The 24,003-nt window shown below is 47.8% G+C and overlaps 1 protein-coding gene across 3 annotated transcripts in view; it reads left to right on the top strand.

Annotated features, from left to right (window-relative positions):
- Positions 1–24,003, top strand: part of SPTBN4 (spectrin beta, non-erythrocytic 4) — a 76,425-nt gene that overhangs the window by 1,754 nt on the left and 50,668 nt on the right. For 2 of the 3 annotated variants that reach the window (XM_038528849.1, XM_038528851.1), the window contains exons 3-8: positions 345–531; positions 15,706–15,857; positions 16,841–17,014; positions 20,421–20,512; positions 21,494–21,574; positions 22,974–23,089. In XM_038528849.1, the coding sequence (XP_038384777.1) occupies positions 360–531; positions 15,706–15,857; positions 16,841–17,014; positions 20,421–20,512; positions 21,494–21,574; positions 22,974–23,089 (787 nt within the window). In that variant the 5' untranslated portion in view covers positions 345–359. Of the gene's footprint in view, positions 1–344; positions 532–15,705; positions 15,858–16,840; positions 17,015–20,420; positions 20,513–21,493; positions 21,575–22,973; positions 23,090–24,003 lie in introns of those variants that run through there. The other variant, XM_038528850.1, reaches the window with a different exon arrangement.

Raw genomic sequence — 24,003 nt, 5'->3', positions numbered from 1 at the left:
TGCAACTTTGGGCTTGACTTTCTTCCTCTAGTGCTCAATATGTGTTTATTCCTGTTCTTACTGTGTTGGAGAGTTTTACTGATAACAGTGTCATCATTCTAACAATAATACAGGGACAATGTACACTAGACACTACTCTGTGCCAAGTGCTAGGCTGGATGCTTTAGCACAGTCCTATGAAATGGTCAGGGCCAATGTTACTGTCAGTGGTATTATGTCCATTTGAAAGACAGGGAAAACTGAGGATAAGGGAGTGGACAGGACTCACAGTCAGTCACTGTTAGAAGTGGGACCTCTGTGCTCAGGCTGTGTCTCTAGTCTAACATGCCTCTGCTCCTCCCCAGGTCTCACCTTCCCCGATGGCGCAGATACCAGGGGAAGTGGACAACATGGAGGGCCTCCCGGCCACTAACAACAACAACCCTGCAGCCCGCTGGGAGAGCCCTGATCGGGGCTGGGAGCGGGAGCAGCCAGCAGCCTCCACGGCAGCCGCCTCGCTCTTTGAGTGCTCCCGGATCAAGGCCTTGGCAGGTACCTGGAGGAGGGCTGGGGTGGGAGGAAGAAGAGAGGGAAAGAAGAAGGCTGCTGGGGTGTCAGTGCTTGAGAATCTTGGTGGCCTAGAGGATGGGAAGAGAGTCACAGGCACTGCACGTGAATCTGTAGACTAGCACGGTCCAGTGGAACTTTCCATGGTGATGGGAAAATGCTATCTGGGATGGATGTCCAATATCTTAACCACTAACCACTAGTACTTGAGGCTGTAAGCACTTGAAATGTGGCTAGTGCTTCTTGAGGGACTGACTTTTTCATTGTATTTAGTTTTCATTCATTTAAATTTAAATAGCCACGTGTGGCTTGTGGATACTGTATGAGGCAGTGCTGCCTTAGAACCTTAGAAATGTAGAGTCTCAGAAATGTGGGATTTTATAAGCGTACTTCTTTAGAATTTCAAGATGCTCAAATATTGGATTTTTGGACCTTGGAATGTCATATTCAGAGATTCTTCAAACTTGAGGCCTTAAAATGACACTCTTAGAGCATAAAACTTTATAATCACAAATCTTAGAATTTTTTTTTTCAAATCTTAGAAATTTTAATCATTGATATCCATTGCCAGGATCTTAGACCCTTAGAAACCTAAACTCTAATACACATAGATCCTTAGGGCTTTCTAATCCTAAAACTTTGGAATTTAAGATAGAAATGCAGATCCTGAGAATTTTTTTTTTTTAAATTTTTATTTATTTATGATAGTCACAGAGAGAGAAAGAGAGAGAGGCAGAGACATAGGCAGAGGGAGAAGCAGGCTCCATGCACCGGAAGCCCCATGTGGGATTCGATCCCGGGTCTCCAGGATCGCGCCCTGGGCCAAAGGCAGGCGCCAAACTGCTGCGCCACCCAGGGATCCCGAGATCCTGAGAATTTTGAGATAGAATGACCGCACCTTCCAGTTTTTAGCACTGAAACCCTCAGTCTGGGACCAACCAGGATGGTTGTTCACCCTACTTCAATGTTTTAGAACAATATAAGCCAAGACTAGAGAACTGTATAGACACAGAATCTTAGAACCTTAGACCTTTGGAACTGTAGACCATTGAAGTTGAGGACTTCATATCCAGAAGGATTTAGAACCTCAGAAGTATTTAATTATCATCATTGAAACTATGAGCAAGGGGGATCCCTGGGTGGCTCAGTGGTTGGGCGCCTGCCTTCGGCCCAGGGCGTGATCCTGGAGACTCTGGATCGAGTCCCGTATCGGACTCCCTGCATAGAGCCTGCTTCTCCCTCTGCCTGTGTCTCTGCCTTTCTCTCTTTCTCTGTCTCTCATGAATAAATAAATAAAATCTTAAAAAAAAGAAAGAAAGAAACTATGAGCAAAAGGGCACCTGCATGCCCCAGTCACTTAAGCATCCAACTGTTAGTTTTGGCTCAGATCATGATCTCAGGGTCATGGGATCAAGTCTCGAGTCAGGCTTCATGTTTGGCATGGAATCTGCTTGAGAGTCTCTCCCTCTGCTCCTCCCTAACCCCCTGCTCATGCTCTCTCTCTCTCTCTCTCTCTCTCTCAAATCAATACATAAATCTTTAAAAAAAAGAAAAGCAAAAAATAAAACTATGAGCAAAGACCCTAAGAACCTTCAGAGACATGTAACTTCATAATCATAAGCCTTTTTAAAAAAAGATTTTATTTATTTATTCATGAGAGACACAGAGAGAGAAAGAGAGACAGAGAGAGGTAGAGACACAGGCAGAGGGAGAAGCAGGCTCCTTGCGGGGAGCCAGATGTGGGACTCGATCCCGGGACTCCGGGATCACACCCTGGGCAAAAGACAGGTGGTAAACTGCTGAGCCACCCAGGGATCCCCAGTCATAAGCCTTATTAAGCCTTTAAAACACTAGACCCTTGGGACCTTTGTTATCTCGGGAACACGAAATGTTATAAACTATAGATTGTGGTAATCATGAAATCTTAACCTAAGGTTAGAAACCCTAAGATCAGAAGCAGTTCCCTCAGAATCTGAGAATTTTAATAACTCAACATTTGACAATTGTGGGATCTTTGATACTAAGATTCTTGGAACTTTATAATTATAAGATGTTGAGGAGTAGTGTCAAACCCAAGGGCCTCTGGGAAGCAGGCGACATAAATGAGAGAATAGGGTAGACAGGGGGCCGTGGTCAACTGTAGAGCATTGTTTTGGTCATCAGCTCCAGCCATGGGGAAATGTGAGTCTAAAATTACTAGTTCTGATGTTACTTTGCAATTTCCCAATTCTAAAAAAAATTATCTGTATGTGCCACAAAGGATGAACCAGAATGAACTCACAGATTGCCAGCCTCCTCTGATTTAGAAATTAGAATGGTATAAAATATACTCTTGGAAACTTAAAATCATACTTTCAGACTCTTAGAACCATAAACACTTGGGATCATATCAACTTGGAATTCTAGAATTTATTATTCCATCCACAAAATATTTATTCAGTGCTTGCTTTGTGCTTGACCTGTGCTGGACAATACAAGGGATGTGAGAGTGACTGAGCCAGCCCACAGGGTTCCCAGGCCACTGGGAGAGTTAGATCGAGCCAGAGTCATGACCCAGAGTGGTCAGGGTCCAGATAGTGAGGCAGAGGCAGAGGACTGGGATGGGGAAGCCCAGGGACTATAGGAGCTCAGATGATGTGCTTGATTCAGTCCAGAGGGTCAGAATGCTTCCTGGAGGGGGAGATACCTAAGCTGAGCTCAGAAGGATGAATAATAGTAAACCTTGGGGTGGAGAGGAGAAGAATATTCCAGGCAGAGGGACCAGCATATGCAAGACCTCCAAAAGCTGGGAGTGGCTAGATTGAAGTAGGGAGCAAATGACAATGCAAAAGGAGGCAGTAGGAGTCAGATCCTGAAGGGCACCATAAACCACCATGAAGGGCGTAAGGGCACTGGGGAGCTAAGGCAAGATTTTAAGCAGAGGTAGATTGTGATAATGTGGGGATCGAGGACTCTTCTCATCTGAGAACCACTGACTCCCAGAACATCAGTGCTGAATACCACAGACAGATGAACACCTAGACCAGAGAAATGTAGGGATCCCCCATAAGAAAAAAAAAATCTCATAGGCTCCCTATGTCTACTTAAATGATTATATCTATAATAAATAAATAAATAAATAAATTAATTAATTAATTAATTAATTAATTACTGTATCTACGATTTTCCTAAATGCAGCACACCCACAACTCTGTGTATATCTCTTATGCCTACAGTTTTCTAAAGCTAAAGCATGTTTTATTGGACTCCAGAACCATGCAAAAGCAGTTAACATTCAGCTTAACAGTAACTTTAAAATGCTGTTGATGCTGGTCTAACTATGTTGCAGCTTGAAAACCTAACATGGTAGACCGCTAGGGTGCATTTTCTTTTGCATCCCTTTGCTTACTTCCCTCACCCTTTTTCTCTTTTCAAAGTAAGGCCAACCCTTTGAGCAGAGTCCTGCGTAACATGCTTTCCTATGAACATCTTTGAAAAAGCTGTCTGGACCCCATGCTCAAGAGAGTGCCCTTAATTATGCTCTTCAGTTTATGGCTCACCGTCCTCCTCTTTCTATGTGAGGACCCTCTCCTCCTCTTTATCTATTCATCTACTCTGTTTGCTTTTTAACATTTTAAAAAATTAATCTCTACGCCCAACACAGGGCTTGACCTCAAAACCCCAAGATCAAGAGTCACATGCTCTACCAACTGAGCCAGCCAGGCACTCCTATTTGCTTCTTCTCTTTTATTCCCACATCTCACACCAATGCCTTCCTGTGGATAACCATTCTGATAGTTTGTTTGTTTTAAAGAACAGATTATTTCTTTTAGAGAGTGTGCATCTACATGGGCAGGGTTGGAGGAGGGGCAGAGGAGGAGAGAATCCCAAGCAGGCTCCACATTCAAACATGGTGACTATCATGGAGCTCAATTCCAAGACCCTGAGATCAAGACCTGAGTTGAAATCAAAAGTCTGACCCTTAATGGACTGAGCTACCCAGGCTCCATTTGATAGTTTTATTTATTTTTTTTAATTTTTATTTATTTATGATAGTCATAAGGAGAGAGAGAGAGAGAGAGAGGCAGAGACATGGGCAGAGGGAGAAGCAGGCTCCATGCACCGGGAGCCTGATGTGGGATTCGATCCCGGGTCTCCAGGATCGCGCCTTGGGCCAAAGACAGGCGCTAAACCGCTGCGTCACCCAGAGATCCCATTTGATAGTTTTAATGCAAATTATTTTCTTTGCATGCCAATGATTTTGCAAAACGTGCATTGCTGATTAGTGTGCATGTATACATATATTTTAACCGCTTATGAAAATATTACATGCACACTAAAAGGCAGATAAATCGTGAGAGTCCAGTGTTTCCACAAGTGAGCACCCCCAGTAACCAGTCTCCATATAAGGAAACAGAATATGACAACCCCAGAGAAGCCCCCCTCAGGCTGCCTCTCTTGCTATACCCCAAAAGTAAACACTATCCTAAGTTATAACAGCACACGTTTGTTTTGCTGGTGTTTGAACTTCATATAAATATAGTATCCTGAAGCATGTACCCCTTTGTGTCTGACTTCATTCACTCAACACTGTGCTTATGAGGGTCATCCATGTCTACCTGTATTTGTAGAATGTTCCTTTTCATCACTGTATAGTATTCCACAGTGTGAATATGCCATAGTTTATCCATTCACCTGTTGATGAGCATTTGGGTTACTCTTCATTTGTGGCTATTACAAGCTAGACTATTGCATACTAGTAATTACTGATATTTCAAACTGTTACGAACTGTTGTTGCTTTAAACTTTCTAGCACCTGTTTTTTGGTGGGCCTAAGCACTGATTTCCATGGGGAGAAAAGTGCTGGGTCATAGGGGTAGGTGTATATCTAACTTTAGTGGAAACTACCAGTTTGTATCATTTTATATTTCTGTATATGAGGGATTCAGTTACTGTACATCGAACCCTTAGTATGGTCAGTCTTTTTAGTTTTAGTCATTCTGATGGGTGTGCATTTTATTGTGGTTTTAATTTACATTTTCCTGGTGACTAATAACAACTAATGAGGTGGAGCACCTTTTCAGGTGTCTAGTGACTATTTGGATAGCTTCCTGTGAAGTGCCTGTTTGGGTGCTTTGCCTATTTGCTTATTAATTTTCCTGCCTTTTTCTGATTGTTTTGTAGGAGTTCTTATATATCCTGATGCAAGTCCAGGATCTGTCAGATCTGTGTGTTGTGAATGTTTTCTCCTACTATGTGGCTTGTCTTTTTATTCTTTTAAAGTTGCCTTTTGAGGGAACCCTGGGTGGCGCAGCGGTTTGGCGCCTGCCTTCAGCCCAGGGCACGATCCTGGAGACACGGGATCGAATCCCACGTCGGGCTCCTGGTGCATGGAGCCTGCTTCTCCCTCTGCCTATGTCTCTGCCTCTCTCTCTCTCCGTGTGTGACTATCATAAATAAAAAAAAATAAAAAAAATAAAAAGAGAGAGAGAGAGAGAAGGTGCATGAGCAGGGGGAGGGGCAGAGGAAGAGGGAGAAGCAGACTCCCTGCTGAGCAGGAAGCCTGAACTGGGGGTCTGTCTCAGGACCCCTAGATCACAACCCAAGTTGAAGTGTTAACCGACTGAGCCACCCAGGTACCCTGATGAACAGTATTTCGTAATTTAAATGTAGTCTAATTGGATAATTTTTTAAAAAAAAGATTTTATTTATTTATTCATGAGAGACACACAGAGAGAGGCAGAGACAGGCAGAGGGAGAAGCAGGTTCCATGCAGGAAGCCCAATTCAGGACTTGAACCCAGGACTCCAGGATCATGCCCTGAGCCAAAGGCAGACAGACGCTCAAACCCTGAGCCACCCAGGTGTCCCTAATTTGATCGTAATAATTATTTCCTGTGTGACTAACACTTGGTGTCTTAAGAAATCTTTGCTGGGGCACCTGGGTGGCTCAGTGGTTGAGTGTCTGCCTTTGGCTCAGGTCAGGTTGTGATCCTGAGGTCGAGGGATTGAGTCCCGCATCGGGCTCCCTACATGGAGCCTGCTTCTCCCTCTGCCTGTGTCTCTGCCTCTCTCTCTGTGTCTCTCATGAATAAATAAAAATAAAATATTAAAAAAAGAGAAATCTTTGCCTACTTCAAGGTCATGGAGATTTTTTGGTTTTCTTCTAAAAGTCATATTTATTCCTTTCACATTTAGATTTATAAGCCAGATGACATTTACTATATTTATTACTGTGTACAATGTGGAATGTCGGTCAGGGTTTGTTTTCTTTTTCCACATGAATATCCAGTTGACTCAGTTCCATTTATTGGAAAGGCTTTCTTTTCCCTACTGAACTGCAATTTCACTTTGTTATAAATCTGAGAGCCCTGTATGGGCTTGTGCATGCAAGTATTGCTAGTTGATGCAGGTTAGCATATTCTAGATTGCAGGTTTTTGTTTGTGTTTTTACATAAGCTCTAGGCCCAACATGGGGCTTGACCTCACAACCCTGAGATCAACCCTGCTCTGCCCACTGAGCCAGCCAGGTGGGCCTAAGTTTGAGTTTTTGCATTGTTCTTATTCAGCACTATGCCTTAAGACTCAGCCATGTGGGGGTGCCTGGGTGGCTCAGTCAGTTAAGCATCTGACTCGATTTCAGCTCCAGTTCATGATCTCAGGGTTGTGGGATCGAGCCAAGGGCTCCCTGTTGAGCATGGCGTCTGCTTGGGATTCTCTCTTCCTTCTCCCTCTGCCCCTCCCTACTTGTGCCCTCTTTCTCTCTCTCCCTCTAAAATAAAATTTTAAAAATCTAAAAAAAAAAAAAAAAAAGAAAGAAAAAAGACTCAGCTGCTGCTCCTAACTGCTGCATGGAGTCTATTGCGTGAACTCACCATATTCGATTTTCCTAACAATGGACAATGAGGCTGTCTCCAACCCCCAACCTGCCTGTACCCCTTACCCCCCAGTAGCATTGGATGGAACACCTTCATACATGCTCCTTATGTGTAGAAGAGTTTATGGGACATATGCACAGAGAAAGAACTTCTGTGTCATGGGGGTATGCCCTAATTTGACTCTGATCACTTCCCAGTTAGCTGCCCTAGTCTATAACTCCCACCAGTAGGCTTGAGGGGCAGTTATGAGGTCCCCACATTTCCTCTACTTGGTATCCTCCAGCTTCCTAACTTTCCTCAGACCAGGAGCCAAGCATCATTAACATACTAAATGTCACTATATCCTTTCCCCTTAGCCAACAATGGATAAGAGTTAGTTATTTTTCAGCTTTACAAAGGTCTCCGTGTATTAAAGATACAAATACATTGAAATCTTATTCTAAGGAAATGTATTTTGCTTGTGACTGGTGATTTCCACAGTGGAGAAGAATATATAAATGACAACTCAATGTGAGCACAATGGCAGAGGTAGGACAGTTGTCATTTGGCTTGGAGCCTTGACAACCCAAAGGTATGGGTGCCAGCTAGAGTCCCAGCAGGAAGCAGATGGCTCTCCTCAAGGGGGTAAAATTGAGGAGAACTAAATGAAGGGACTAATTACAGAGGTGTGGCCAGGGCTACGGGAACCTACAAACTACGAGGCCAGTGGACACCCCAGGGACTGGAGCAGGTCAGGGAGTGGTGAGAGGGCCGAGGCCTCCCGAGCTGGGGATGTAGGGAGAGAATAAGGCACTGCTGACAGCTTTCAGTTCATGTAGAGAGGTATTAAATTCCTCAGCCCTTCTTTCTCCTCTTTTTCCCCCTATTTATTTATTTATTTATTTGAGAGAGAGAACGTGGAGGGAGGAACAGAGGGATAGGGAGAAAGAATCTCAAGCAGACTCTGACCTGAGCACATAGCCCAACTTGGGGCTCCGGGCTCGATCCTAGGACCCTAAGATCATGACCTGAGCTGAAATCAAGAGTCAGACACTCAACCCATAGAGCCACCCGGGTGTCCCATTCCTTTCTCCTCTGATCTCTTTCTAGTCAAACCCAACAGAAAGTCTGAGGCCTTTGAGGGCCGTGGAGCCCATTCATAGAGTCTGCACCAGCAGCCTCCCTGGGCCCAGAGCTCGAGCAGAACAGTAGGGGTGGTGCCAGAGGGACAACGGAAGACACCCTACATGGTAGCCAAACACACTCCCCAGCACAGTAAACATTCAGTGTCATCTTAGGTCAGAAGTGGCACTCTGGGACATATCTGGTTTCACCTCCACTGTGTGGTTTTTTTTTTTCTTTTTTTAAAGATTTGTTTATTTATTTTAGAGAGAGAGCAAGGGAGAGTGCATGCACATGGGAGTGCGGGGAGGGGCAGAGGAAGAGAATCTTCCAGCAGACTCCCTGCTGAGCGTGGAGCCCAACAGAGGGCTGATGTCACAACACATGAGATCACGAGCTGAGCTGAAACCAAGAGTGTGAGACTGAGCCACCCAGGCGCCCCACTCCCACTGTGTTTTCTACAAACACAAATCGGTTGCCAGTATTTAAAAATAGGGAGATTTTTGGGGCACCTGGGTAACTCAGTGGTTGAGTGTCTGCCTTCAGCTCAGGTCATGATCCAGGGGTCCTGGGATCGAGTCCCTCATCAGGCTTTCTGCAGGGAGCCTGCTTCTCCTTCTGCCTATGTCTCTGCCTCTCTCTGTGTGTCTCTCATGAATAAATAAATAAAATCTTTGGGACACCTGGGTGGTTCAGTGGTTGGGCGCCTGCCTTTGGCTCAGGTTGTGATCCCGGGATCCAGGATCGAGTCCCACATCGGGCTCCCTGAAAGGAGCCTGTTCCCCCTTTGCCTATGTCTCTGCCTCTTTCTCTCTCTCTCAGTCTGTGTCTCTCATGAATAAATAAATCTTAAAAAAATAAAATATTTAATAAATAGATAAAAAATAAGGAGACTTTGTCTTTAAAAATCCAGATTTGGGAGATCCCTGGGTGACTCAGCGGTTTAGCGCCTGCCTTTGGTCCAGGGCACGATCCTGGAGTCCCGGGATCGAGTCCCGTGTTGGGCTCCCTGCATGGAGCCTGCTTCTCCCTCTGCCTGTGTCTCTGCCTCTCTCTGTCTCTATGTCTATCATGAATAAAGAAAAAAGAAAATCTTTTAAAAAATCCATATTTGGGGCTCCTCGTGGAATATCAAATGATACAGCAACTCAGGGATACAGTTCCTGGGAGGCTGCAGTCACAGGGGCTGTGTGTGGCCACTGCCCCTGATCTAGGGCCTAGTTTTCTCAATTTCAGGGCCTGCCTGGCCTGTGTGGGTGTTTCCACTCTGGACCCCTGTTCCATGCTAGCAAGACTATAGTCACAAGACCCAAAATTTCATGGTATCCTGCTTTATGAAGTCACCATCCGGATGGTCCAGGAAATGTTTCTATTAGTTTTCTTTGGATATCATCAAAATGAAATTACAAAATAAAAAAAATATTCTCATGGATCTCTGTCTTCCAAGTATGAGTTCCCAAACACTCAGGATCCCTCAGAATCCATTGACTTAGTCCAGACCCCTCGTTTTGAAAATGGAGGCCCAAAGAGGAGACGTGTTCACTTGAAGTCAAACAGTGCCTTATCAATAGAGGCAGAACTGAATGCACTTGTCCTCACTCAGCGCCCCACTGGGTGGGGGGGGGGGGTGTGTGCACAGAAGGTCCACTTTGGCTTCAGCATTGGCCAAAATCTGCTATTTGGCTAGGGCACCAGTGATTGGAAGGCAGCATAACCCAAAACTTAATTCAGCGTCTATTCTGTTACCACTTCCTGGTGTGTGATTGATGTTCAGGTGCTCACACAAGTCCCCATCTCTCCACACAGCACAAAACGTGCATTTAAACAAACAAGATATCTCACATGGATTTACTATTCATTTCTGCATATTCACTTTCAAATTACAGGTAAACATTCAAGATCTGGTTTCAAGTAAAAAAAAAAAAAAAACAGGTCCCTCAGTGGATATTTTTTAACAATGTATATATATTTTCACTGCCAGATTCAAATGCAATATTTAATATTACAAAAGAGGATGCCTAAAAAAACAAAAAACAAACAAAAACAAAAACAAAAACAAAAACAAAAAAACAAAAGAGGATGCCTGGCTGGCTCAGTCGGTAGAGCATGAGACTCTTGATCTTGGGGTCATGAGTTTGAGCCCCATGTTGGGGGTAGAGTTTATTTAATACAAAATAATAATACTACGGGGCGCCTGGGGTGGTTCAGTTGGTTAAGCGTCTGACTCTTGATTTTGGCTGAGATCATGATCTCCGGGTCATGGGATCAAGCCCCTTGTTGGGCTCTGTGCTCAGAGGGGAGTCTGCTTGAAATTCTCTCTCCCTCCACTCTTCTCCCTCACTACTCGCTAGCTCATGCTCTCTCTCTCATAAATGAATAAATAAATAAAATCTTTATAAAAACAATATTACAAAAGGTAAATTTTATGAAAAAAATTGTTGAGAGATTTTTAAATGGTTAAAAAGGGAAAGAGACTGGCTCTACAAACCTTGCTTCCTGCACTCACAGGAAACTTAAAAGCATGATAGCTAAGTTATTTAGTAATGAAATGCTAAGCATATGGTGCAGCTGAACTGCTGCAACAAACCGACCCAGCGATGCAGTGGCTTAAAGGAGACAGAAGCTTACTTCTCCCTCCTGCATAATCCTGACAGGAGCAGCCTCGTGGGTTAGGGAGGCTCTGCTCTGAGCAATGAGTATGGCTTCCAGCTTTCTTCTTCTACTCTGTGCCCTCTGGACCTCGTGTTCAAGCTTGTGCGAGTTAGGGAAAGAGAAAGGAAGGCCAGGCATTAGTTTACTGTTCTGGTAACACTTTATTTTTTAAAAAATATTTTATTTATTTATTCATGAGAGACACAGAGAGAGAAGCAGAGACACAGACAGAGGGAGAGGCAGGTTCTTTGCATGGAGCTCAATGTGGGATTCGATCCCAATGTGGGATCATGCCCTGAGCCAAAGGCAGAAGCTCAACCGCTGAGCCACCCCAGGCATCCCTGGTGATACTTTAAATTAAGAAATAATGATAGATTCACATGAAGTTGCAAAGGAAGTACAGATGATAAAAAGACTCACCCAGGGGATCCCTGGGTGGCTCAATGGTTTAGCACCTGCCTTTGGCCCAGGATGTGACCCTGGAGTTCCGGAATCGAGTCCCACATCGGGCTCCCTGCATGGAGCCTGCTTCTCCTTCTGCCTGTGTCTCTCTGTCTCATGAAAAAATAGATAAAATCCTAAAAAAAAAAAAAAAAAAAAGACTCACCCAGGGTGCCTGGGTCGCTCAGTGGGCTAAGCATCTGGCTTTTGGTTTCAGCTCAGGTCATGATCTCATGGGTCATGGAATCGAGCCCCACGTTGGGCTCCATGCTCAGTGTAGAGTCTGTTTGTCTCTCTCTCTCTGCTCCTCTCTGGCTTGTGCTTTCTCTCTCTCATACTCTCTCTCAAATAAATAAAATCTTCTTTAAAAAATTGAAAGACTTGCCTAATTTAAACTTTTTATTTTATTTTTTTTTAAAGATTTTATTTATTCATTTATGAGAGACACACACAGAGAGAGAAAGAGAGAGAGAGAAAGAGAGAGAGAGAGGCAGAGACACAGGCAGAGGGAGAAGCAGGCTCCATACCGGGAGCCCGATGCAGGACTCAATCCCGGGACTCCAAGATCACGCCCTGGGCCAAAGGCAGACTTAGACCGCCAAGCCACCCAGGGATCTCCTAAACTTTTTTTTTTTTTTAAAGATCTACTTGATTTGGGATCCCTGGGTGGCGCAGCAGTTTAGCGCCTGCCTTTGGCCCAGGGCGCGATCCTGGAGACCCGGGATCGAATCCCACGTCGGGCTCCCGGTGCATGGAGCCTGCTTCTCCCTCTGCCTGTGTCTCTGCCTCTCTGTGTGTGTGTGTGTGTGTGTGTGTGTGTGTGACTATCATAAAAAAAAATCTACTTGATTTATTCATGAGAGACACACAGAGAGAGGCAGAGACATAGGCAGAGGGAGAAGCAGACTCCCTGCGGAGAATCTAATACGGGACCTGATCCCAGGACCTCAGGACCATGACCTGAGCCAAAAGCAGATGTTCATCCACTGAGCCACCCAGGTATCCCTAAACTTTTTAAAAAAATATTTTATTTACTTATTCATGAGAGACACACAGAGAGAGGCATAGACATAGGGAGAGGGAGAAGTAGGCTCCCTGTGGGGAGCCTGATGCAGGACTCTATCCCAGGACTTTGGGATCACAACCTGAGCCAAAGGCAGATGCTCGACTACTGAGCCACCCAGATGCCCAAGACTCACCTAATTTAAGAACAGGCGAGGGATTTGCATAGATGTCTCTCCCAGGAGGATACACAAATGGCCAATAAACACATGGGAAGATACTCACCATTATAGGTCACCAGGGAAATGCAAATCAGAACCGCATTGAGACACCACTTCATACCACTGGAATGGCTGTGATCAAATGGGAAATAGCAAGGAGTGTTGAGGACATGGGGACACTGGGACCCTCATACCTCACTGGTGGGAATGTAAGATGGTGCAGCCACTTTGGAAAACAGTCGGCAGTTCCTCAAAAGGTTAATCATAGGGGCACCCAGGTGGCACAGCCGATTGAGTGTCTGACTCAATTTCAGCTTAGGTCATGATTTCAGGGTTGTCATATCGAGCCCTGCATCAGGCTTTGCGCTGAGTGGGGAGACTGCTTGCGATTCTCTCTATCCCTCTCCCTCTGCCCCTCTCCCTCCTTGTGCACTCCTCTCTCTCTCTCAAATAAATATTTTTTTCTAAAAAAAGGTTAATCATAGAGTTGCCATAGAATCCAACCATTTCACTCCCCAGCATATAGTCAAGATTGTTGAAAACACAAAGACTTGGGGATCCCTGGGTGGCGCAGCGGTTTGGCGCCTGCCTTTGGCCCAGGGCGTGATCCTGGAGACCCGGGATCAAATCCCACGTCGGGCTCCCGGTGCATGGAGCCTGCTTCTCCCTCTGCCTGTGTCTCTGCCTCTCTCTCTCTCTCTGTGACTATCGTAAATAAATAAAAAAAAAAAAATTAAAAAAAAAAGAAAACACAAAGACTTGTATGTACATAAATGTTCACAGCTGCATTATTCATAACAGCCACAAAGTGGAAACAACCCCACTGTCCACTGGTGAACAGATGAGTAAAATGTAGGATGTCCAGAGAATAGAATATTATGTAGCCATAAAAAATAAAGTACTGATACATGCCACAATGTGGATAAACCTTGAAAACATGCTAAGCTAAATAAGCCAGACACCCAAAAAGCTCATATATTGTATGATTTCATTTATATGAAATGTCCAGAATAGGTAAATCCATAGAAACAGAGAGTAAATTAATAGCTTCCTAGGGCAGGATGCCTGGGTGGCTCAGCAGTTGAGCGTCTGCCTTCGGCCCAGGGTGTAATCCTGGAGTCCTGGGATTGAGTCCCACATTGGGCTCCCTGCATGGAGCCTGCTTCTCCCTCTGCCTGTGTCTCTGCCTCTCTCTCTCTGTGTCTCTGATGAATAAATAAATTAAATCCTAAAAATAATAGTTTCCTAGGGCTGGGAGAAGGGGGAGTGGGGGAGTGACTGCTCGTGGGCACAGGGTTTTTTCTTGGAGGGTTGAGCATGTTCTGGTATTAGATGGTGATGTGAAAATACTAAAAATCAGTGAATTTATACTTTGAAAGGGTGAATTTTATAGTATGTGAATTATAGCTCATAGTAAAGCTGTTATAAAAGAGAGAGAGAGAGAGAGAGAGAGGGCAGCCCAGGTGGCTCAGCAGTTTAGTGCTGCCTTCGGCCCAGGGCGTGGTCCTGGAATCCCGAGTAGGGCTCCCTGCATGGAGCCTGCTTCTCCCTCTGCCTGTGTCTCTGCATCTCTCTCTCTCTGTCTCTCATTAATAAATAAATAAATACATACATACATAAATCTTTAAAAAAATAAATAAGAGAGAGAGAGAAGCCCCTGGATGGCTCAGTTGGTTAAGCATCCCGCACTGCACTTGATCTCAGCTCAGGTCTTGATCTCAGGGTGGTGAGTGGTGAGTTCGAGCCCCACCTTGGCCTCCATGCTGGTTGTGGAGCCTACTTAAAAAAAAAAAAAAAAAAAAAAAGATAGTAGGAGCGGCTTCCAAGCAATGTTTTTGTCAGTGAGGCAGCAGTTGAGGAGTTGTACACATTCTCCCCCCACACCCGTTGGCAGTCACATGCCTACTACTATGCACCCTAGGGATGTGGGAGACTCAGGATCTAGCTGGCAGTCTAACTACCGCAGAGTGGGGAGTTCGAGGGTGTGTGTGACATGGTCCCTTGTCATGGAGGGGGCATTCCTTCTAGCATATTCCTTCCTCTTCATCCCCCACACCTCGTCAGTGCCATGTCTAATTTTTTCATCAGTGACTAACTCTCCATTGTGTCCCCTTCCCCCATCTCCAGCTTCTGCCCTGATTTGTCCTCTCTTTCGAGAGTCACTTCCCCAGTGTCCCCCCTGAGCTGCCATTCTTGCCCTCTCTGACCTACCCTCCCCACAGTAGCCAGAGGTGTTCCTGAAACACAACTCTCATTCTGTCCTGCCCCCCTCCTTAGCTTTCCACAGCCCCCTAGTGTATTATCTGGGTCCCACTAAACTGAGCTCTGGGAGGGAAGGCCTCTGTCTATACTCAGAGCCTAGAACAGTGCGGAGCACATACTAGGTGGTCAAATATTTATTGATTGCATGAATAGGGCCAACTGGGATGAGGATCAAGGAAGGCTGGGGGGCCTGGGGGGCTCAGTCGGTTAAGCGTCTGCCTTTGGCTCAGGTCATGATCACCAGGTGCTGGGATCTAGTGTTAGGATCCGAGTCCCTGCTCAGTGGGGAGTCTGCTTCTCCCTCTCCCTCTGCCCCTCCCCGCTGCTTGTGTTTTCTCTCTTAAGTAAATAAATAAAATCTCTGGGGGGGGGGGGAAGAGAGAGAGAGAGAGAGAGAATCAGGGAAGGCTTTTTGTGGAAGTGATATCTCAGGAAAGCTCTAAGACCTGTCTCCAGGTGCGCAGGGAAGGGTAGGCAGGGCGTCCCAGGTAGGAGGAGCCGTCCGTCGGTGCCAAGCCCTGACTGTTGTTGCAGAGCTGGGGTCTGGGCCGGAGTGGAGGGCTGGGGAGAAGCTGCGGGGGGCGGGTACAGGGGTGCGGGGGCTCATCAGAGCCTGTCTTTCAGACGAGCGCGAGGCCGTGCAGAAGAAGACCTTCACCAAGTGGGTGAACTCGCACCTCGCCCGCGTTGGCTGCCACATCGCGGACCTCTACGCCGACCTCCGGGACGGCTTTGTGCTCACGCGGCTCCTGGAAGTGCTGTCCGGGGAGCAGCTGGTGAGGGGACCCGGGGCCCGGCGGCGGGGGGCGGCCCTGGGATCCCGGGCAGGGCTGTGACCCCGGGCGGCTAACTTACCAGAAGGGCGGGTGGGCTAGCGCCCCCGTTATCCAGGGGGCGGGGCTAAGGCGCGGGGCGGGGCCTGGTGAGCCTGGGGGCGTGGCTGGGAACTGCCGCGGGTAACATGGACCGTGAAGGCCGCGGTTCCTGCGGACTCGGGGCTTGGGATGGGGAGTACTGCTGTTGCAAGACGTCTGGCTATAAAATAGGGGCAGGACCCTGTTGCAGGGGGTCTATGGATGAGGGTGCCGTGGTCATCGGGAGGGGAGGCCCGGGTCATGGAACTATGGGGAACGAAACAGGACCCTGGTATGAGTCTGGCTTGTGTGGGTTGCAGCTGTATTTCTGGGCTTGGGTGAGGCTTCATCGCAAAGGGTGGGATTCTGAGGGAGCTAGAGATTTATTAAAGGAGCTCAGAAACCGTGAGTGGCACGGCTATAGAACAGAAACAAACGCCCCTGGAAGTAATAGTGCAATAAACGAGGGGAGACCTGGGGGAATGGGCGTGGCTCCAAGCAAGGGCCCGGCGGGGAGGCAGGAGGTGTGTGGCCATGGAACTGGGGGCCACGCCGAGGGGGCCTGGACAGAGATCCAGGGGGAGGGACGAGTTGCAGCTTCTTAAGAGGCTTCTTAAGAGGTGTGGCTACCAGGTCGGAGGCGGAGCTTCAGTAGAGTGGGTGGGGTCAGGAACTAGAATAAGCCTCGAAGGGACGGACCCTTGAAAGGGGTCTGGCTCTGGGAAGGGGCAGGGCTCCTTCAAAAGGATTGGGTCCTAGGTCTTTGAAAAGACGGGGGGGGCGTGGCTTGGGCTTGGCCATCCAGGAGGCTTGGCCGTGAGGGGCGGCGTCTTTGGAAGGGGTGAGGCCTGGGGCACAGGGGACTTGGCCGGGCTGTCCACCTCCCAACGCGCCTGCCACCCTAGCCGAGGCCCACGCGCGGTCGCATGAGGATCCACTCGCTGGAAAACGTGGACAAGGCGCTGCAGTTCCTGAAGGAGCAGCGCGTGCACCTGGAAAACGTGGGCTCGCATGACATCGTGGATGGAAACCACCGGCTGACTTTGGGGCTAGTCTGGACCATCATCCTGCGCTTCCAGGTGATCCCCAAGTGACCCCTGCCCGGCCTTCCCCCCCCCCCAAGGTGTGGCCTTAGGAGGGCATCTCCCACTCTCATTCATTCATCTCAAAAATTTTCCCAGTATGATGCGGGAATCCTATTCCAGGTGGTGGGGGTGAAAATTATGATAAAAATAACAATCATTATCACTACCGTCACTATGATAATTTATTTATACGTTTTTTTACTCCATTCCAGGCACTGTTCTAAGCACTTGGCATTTAATACACACAACAACCCCATAAATTAGGTACCGTTTATTACATTCTATGGTAAGGAAAGTGAAGCCAGAGAGGAGAAATAATATGTTCAAGGTCATACAGCTGGATAGTGGAGCTGGAATTCAAATCCAGGCAATTTTACTGTTCAGAAGCAAAATGGACAAATTTTCTTCTCTTTACTTTCTTTTTTTTTAATCAACAAGCTTTCTGCCTTTATGGAGCTTACGTTGTGGTGGGTGAGACAGACAATAAACCAACCCTTAAGTAATTAAACTGGAGGTATATGAGAAAGGCATCAGCTCTAGGTAAGAGCTTTGCAAAAAAGAATACATTATGATAAGGCAGTAAAAGGAATACAAAATATCAGGTTGACGAGATTTTAGACTTGGTTGGAGAAGGGCTCTCTGAGAAGCTGGTGGTTGCATAACATGAAGATGAAGGGAGAAAGTATCCCAGGCAGGAGGCACAGCATATGCAGAGGCCCTGACTGGGGCAGGAAGGAGCTGGAATATTGGAGTTATAGAATGACCACTATGGCTAGAGAATAGGAAGCAAGGGGGAACCTGGGAGGAGATGAGGTCAGAGGAGTTGACAGGGTCTAGGTGATCTGCGATTAGCAGATTTTATTCTGTTTGAGATGGGGAGAAATTAGAGAGTTTTATCAAGAGGATGGCATAATCAGATTTAGACAGATCTCTTTGCATTGGGGGTGGTCGTCAAAATTGGGGGCTGGGAGGCCAGGGAAGAGACTGGAACTGGACTGGGAGATGCTGGGGCCACCCTGAGACAGTCCAAGGAGGAGGAATGGGTTTGAGGGACAATTCGGGACATGATGGTGGTAAAGGGTCTAGGACATCAGGATGAACATTTAGCAGTTCATTGGATCATGGGAATAGAGCTCAAGGGACGGGTGGGGGCTGGAGACAGACATGGGTATTGCCAAAACAAAATCAGGGAACAAGACTGGGGGTGAGGGATCACTGCTGGTGGCTGGAGCCCTTCCCTAGAGGTTGGGACCTCCTGGGAACCTAGTTTTTTTCCCTTAGAATCCAAATGCCAAACTCAGCTCTTGAGTCCAGGACCAAAGTCTCAAATACCCATTTGAGGCTCTTGAACCTGCTTTAGATTCTGGGTCACTAAGGACTTTATTAACACCTACTAAGTGCAATATAGCAGGAAACAAACATCCTGTGGTCCTGGAGCTTTTTTTTTTTTTTTTTTTTTTAAGATTTTATTTATTTATTCATGAGAGACACAGAGAGAGGCAGAGACAGGCAGAGGGAGAAGCAGGCTCCCTGCGGGGAGCCCAATGGGGAACTTGATCCTAGGACCCCGGGACCATGACTTGAGCTGAAGGCAGACACTCAACCACTGAGCCTCTCAGGTGCTCCTAGTCCTGGAGCTTTTACAGGTTAGTGAGAGCATTAGTTGGCTAGGGCTCCTGTAACAAAATACCAGACTCAGTGGCTTAAACAAACAGAAATTTATTTTCTCAAGTTCTAAAAACTGGAAGTTCAAGATCAAGCTGCCAGCAGGGTCAGTTCCTACTGAGGCCTCTCTTCTTGGCTCACAGATGGCGACCTTCTCTGCATCCTCACATGGCCTCTTCCCTGTGTGTGCACATTTCTTGGGGTCTCTTCCTCTTCTTATAAGGACACCAGTCATTTTGGAGCTCCACCTGTATGGCCTTACTTAACCTTAATTATCTCCATAAAGGCCTAATTTTCAAATATAGTGATGTTTGGGGGTCAGAGCTTCCACTTACAAATTTTGAGGGGGGCACAATTCAGTCCACAATGAGGAGACAGTAAATCAGATGAATAAAGAAAATGTAGAGATGATGATAGATGCCAAGGAGATAATAAGGCAGAAAAGGAGGACGTGAAATTTGAGTAGACATACTTTGATTTAAAATCAAGTGGTTGGGGGGATTCCTGGGTGGCTCGGCAGTTTAGTGCCTGCCTTTGGCTTGGGCGCGACCCTGGAGTCCCGGGATCAAGTCCCATGTCAGGTTCCCAGCATGGAGCCTGCTTCTTCCTCTGCCTGTGTCTCTGCCTCTCTCTCTCTATATATATATCTATCATGAATAAATAAATAAAATCTTTTAAAAAATAAAATAAAATAAAGTGGTTGGGGCTCAATCAGTTAAGCAGCTGCCTTTGGCTCAGGTCATGATCTCAGGGTCATAGGATTGAGTCCCACGTCTGGCTCCCTGCTCAATGGGGAGCCTGCTTCTCCCTCTCCCTCCGCTGCTCCCCCTGCTTGTGCTCTCTCTGTCAAATAAATAAATAAAACTTAAAAAAAAATAAATAAGGGCCCCTGGGTGCCTCAGTGGTTGACGGTCTGCCTTTGGCTCAGGTCATGATCAGGGTCCTGGGATCCAGTACCGCATCAGACTCCCTGCAGGGAGCCTGCTTCTCCTTCCGCCTATGTCTCTGCCTCTCTCTATGTGTCTCTCATGAATAAATAAATAAAATATTTTTTTAAAAAATAAATAATAAAATAAAATAAAGTGGTTGGCAAAGCCCTCACTGAGAGGTGACAAGTGAATCAAGACATCAAGTTGGGGTGGAGCCATGTGGGCCCCTGAGGGAAGGAATGGCCAGTGCAAAGGCCCTGAGGCAGGAGGATGCTAGTGATTTAATGAAGAGGACAGCAGGTCTCTAGAGCAGAGTAGGCTGCTCCAGAGTAGGTTGAAGATGAGGTCAAAAACTTCCTGAGGGGAAATTGACTTTTGCCATGAGTGAGATGGACACCCTGAGGGTCTTGAGGCTGAGAGGCATGTGATCTGATCCAGGTGGTCACAGGGTTCCTCTCTGCTATTAGAATAGACTGTAGGGGCAGGAGCAGGGAGACCAGCCTGGAGGTGACTGCACTAGCCCAGGCTGGAAATGATGGTGGCTTGAATCAGGGAAGTGGCCCAGAAACCAAAGTATGGAGGCCTCCCTAGAAACTGAGACCCTAGTCCACAACTACCTCCCCTAATTGTAAACATTGCAAAACACTCCAGATCCCACTCTCCTCCTCCTGAACCCCCAACCCCAGCCCAAAGCTGCCTCCCTCATCTCCTCTGTCACCTACCACCCTCCCTGGCCGCAGGGTACGCCCGTGGCCCCCAGGCTCGTGTCCTCCAGGTCCCGGCAGCCATGTTGTGTCTCCTCACAGATTCAAGTCATCAAAATCGAGACTGAGGACAACAGAGAGACCCGCTCAGCCAAGGATGCACTGCTCCTGTGGTGTCAGATGAAGACAGCTGGGTAAGCATACATTCCCCCTGCCCCACCAGGCCCCTAACCTAATCTTGAGGGTTCCTTCTGGGACTGGAGTATAGGGGACAGCCCAAGCCCTCAGGGTCAAAAGTTACATCTGAAGTTAGTGAACTGGTAACTCTTCTGACCTTGACAAATAAACCCCTGTAACAATCTGGAAGGTCTGGTTCAAATGTCCAACTTGGGCTCCTCGGAGCACCATGCTGGATAGTAGTGGACTGTCCCCATCCTGCCCCCTTCGGTCCCCGCACCTCAGGAGGCCTCATGTGCACCTATGTGGACACCCCAGCCCTATTCCTGAGCTGTGGCCGACCCCCACTCCGAAAGCAGCCACCTCTCAGCCTAAGAGTGTGCACAATGGGGCTCGGGCAGCTCCCGTGAGGAGTTCAGGCTTCTGGTACCTTCAGTGGGGCTGAGAAGGGAGCTGTGTAGCTCTGCTGGGGAGTCCCCAAGAGCCCCAGCTCTCCACCCTCTGCCCTGTGGGGGGCCGTGGCCTGGAACTCAAGGGCTCCTGGAGAGCTGCCCCTGGGAGGAAGAGGGGGCAGGTATGGATGGAGACTGGGCTCTCTGGTGCTCAGCCTTCTGGGGGCCGGCTGGCTGGCTCTTTCACTGTGTCTTGTGTTTACTTCTATGTCTGCTTTCCCTTGTTCCTATCTCTCCCTCCCCCTACTCTCTCCCCCCTTCTCTCTCCCTTCTCATCTCCTCCCTTCCCTTCTTTCTTTCCCCATCTCTGTCTGTATCCTGTTTTCTCTCCATCTCTCTTTCTATCTCCCTGCCATCTCCCTGCCTCAATTGATCTATCTATCTATCTATCTATCTATCTATCTATCTATCATCTATCATCATCATCATCTATCCACCCTCCCATCCATCCATCCCTGTCTATCTCTCTCTCTCTCTCCCTTCCTCCCTCTTTTTCCTCCCAACTATCTCCATCTCTGCCTCTGTCTCTCCTTTCTATGCTTCCAGTTACCCTGAGGTAAACATCCAGAATTTCACCACCAGCTGGAGGGATGGCTTGGCCTTCAACGCGCTCATTCACCGGCACAGGTACCCACTGACCTGGCGCAGCCCGGCCCTGCCCTGCACCCCCACTCCGGGTCCCTTGGGTACACACATGCCTGTACATGTGTGCATGCAGATGACACACATAGATGCGAGGACCCATCCCTTCATACGCACGCCCTTCACACTTATACAAGGCACACACCCCTGCAGAACCCCATCCAGGCCATGTACTCTGTGTGTGCATGGAAACACACGTACGTACCATCATGCAAATGTGTATACACACTTATACTCATGCACATACACAGCCCATGCCTGCTACTTCCAGGCCCCCAGGGCAGAGAGCTCACTCCCCCTGGACTGTCCTCTCTGGTGTGGGCACAGTGCCCTCTCTCATCAGAAAGTCTTTCTTCTAGGGGAGCCCCAGAGCCCCCCTTCTGTTTCCCTACACACCTACCTTTCACACCTGACGGCCTGCCGCTGAATTGGCTGAGGGGTGGGTATCCAGACAAATTGTCCCCATGTCATGATCATCCACATGACAGATTAGGGAAACTGAGGCCCCAAGCCTGGGAAAAACATGCTCTAGTGTGGTGGGAGTGGAACCCAGCCTTTTCTGCCAGAGACACATGTTCACTCACAAGCCTTGCCTGTCATGCATATGCACCCATACACTTGGGGAGACCCAGCCCGACCCCCACAGCCAGAAACCCACCAGCTCTACCCAATGGCAAGATTGGTTGAGCGCTTCCTGTATGCCTGGGATTGTTCTCGGTGCTTTCAATAAGTCATTTAATATTCAGTGAGCCTGAGGCACCTGGGTGGCTCAGTGGTTGAACGTCTGCCTTTGAATCAGGGACTGATCCTAGAGTCCTGGGATAGAGTCCTGGGATCGAGTCCTGCATCAGGCTCCCCACAGGGAGCCTACTTCTCCCTCTGCCTATGTTTGCCTCTCTCTATGTGTCTCTCATGAATAAATAAATAAAATCTTAAAAAAATATATTCAGTGAGCCTGTGAGACAGATGCTAGTAGTCTAGTAGTATTATCTCCACTTTACAGATGAGAAAACTGAGGCATGGAGAGACAAAATAGCTTACCCAGTGTGACAGCCAGGAAGTAGTCGAGCTGCAGTGTGAGCCCCATGGGCTGGCTGTAGACCTCACACTTTGAACTGCTGTGTAATAATACTGTTTAGAAACATGCTCAAGTAGACATGTGTGTTGTAAAGTCATTGTACACATGCCCTCATGCAGTTGTCACAGCCACAGAGGAATGCACAGACATGTACTGGCACACACCTTTCCCCTGGGCCAGGTGGCACCCCTCCTGCCCCTCGTCATGGTGGGGGGCGGCGCTCAGACAAGGATGGTGGCTCTCTGCCTGCTTGCCCACTGGCCCTGGAGCCTGCCTGCTGCCTGCCCACTCTGTGTCCCCACCCAGGCCCGATCTCGTGGACTTCAGCAAACTCACCAAGTCCAATGCCAACTACAACCTGCAGAGAGCCTTCCGCACAGCTGAGCAGCACCTGGGGCTGACGCGTCTGCTGGACCCTGAGGGTAAGCCCTGCACAACCCCAGCCCGACTAACTCTTGGGGGGACTTCTGACTCCAATGCCCACATCTACTCCATCCTGCTGCAACCCCATCCCAAACCCAAGGCGCTTGAAGTCCCAGCTCCTAGCCCCTCCCCTTCCTCATCTCCAATGCCTCCTCCTCCCTGGCTTCCAGTCCCTTCCTTGGCATCTCCATCTCCAACCTGAATCCCACCTTAACCCTCTCCCCTTCCCACGCCCACTCCCATCCCCAGTGAGCTCCCCCAAGCCCAACCCCCTTCCTTCCCTAGCTCCAGCCCCACCCCCAAGATTATCCCCCATCCCCTGACTTCAGCCTCCCTCCTAATCCATGATCATGCCAACACCAATCTCCCCAGTCTCTGGAATAACAGCTGTTCCCTTTCTCTGAGCATCTGATGTGCCAAGCACATGGCCAGGGATTTTATTGAAACTTCTCCCCTTCATCCTCACGCTGACCTGGTTGGATAGAACTTATCTATCCTGTTTTTTTTTTTAATTTTTATTTATTTATGATAGTCCCAGAGAGAGAGAGAGAGAGAGAGGCAGAGACATAGGCAGAGGGAGAAGCAGGCTCCATGCACTGGGAGCCTGATATGGGATTCGATCCCGGGTCTCCAGGATCGCGCCCTGGGCCAAAGGCAGGCGCCAAGCCACTGCGCCACCCAGGGATCCCTCTAGCCTGTTTTAAAGTGATAGAGATGAAAGGCTCAGAGATATGAAGTCACTTGCCCAGCATCACACTGCAAACCAGCAAATGGGACTTCTGTAGTCTGTGCTCAGTGCCTGCCTGGCACATAGTGTTTGGTGGCTGTCAGTTTCATGAGTTGGTGAAGAGTAAAAGGCCAAGTGTAACACTGTGCATTCAGTGGGCAGATCAAAATGATCATTGGAATTCAT

This window comes from Canis lupus, chromosome 1, assembly GCF_011100685.1.
Source record: "Canis lupus familiaris isolate Mischka breed German Shepherd chromosome 1, alternate assembly UU_Cfam_GSD_1.0, whole genome shotgun sequence".
In the NCBI taxonomy this organism is placed as follows: Eukaryota; Metazoa; Chordata; class Mammalia; order Carnivora; family Canidae; genus Canis; species Canis lupus.
Note: the sequence above shows the minus strand (reverse complement) of the source record. Positions and strands in the feature narration are given on the sequence as shown.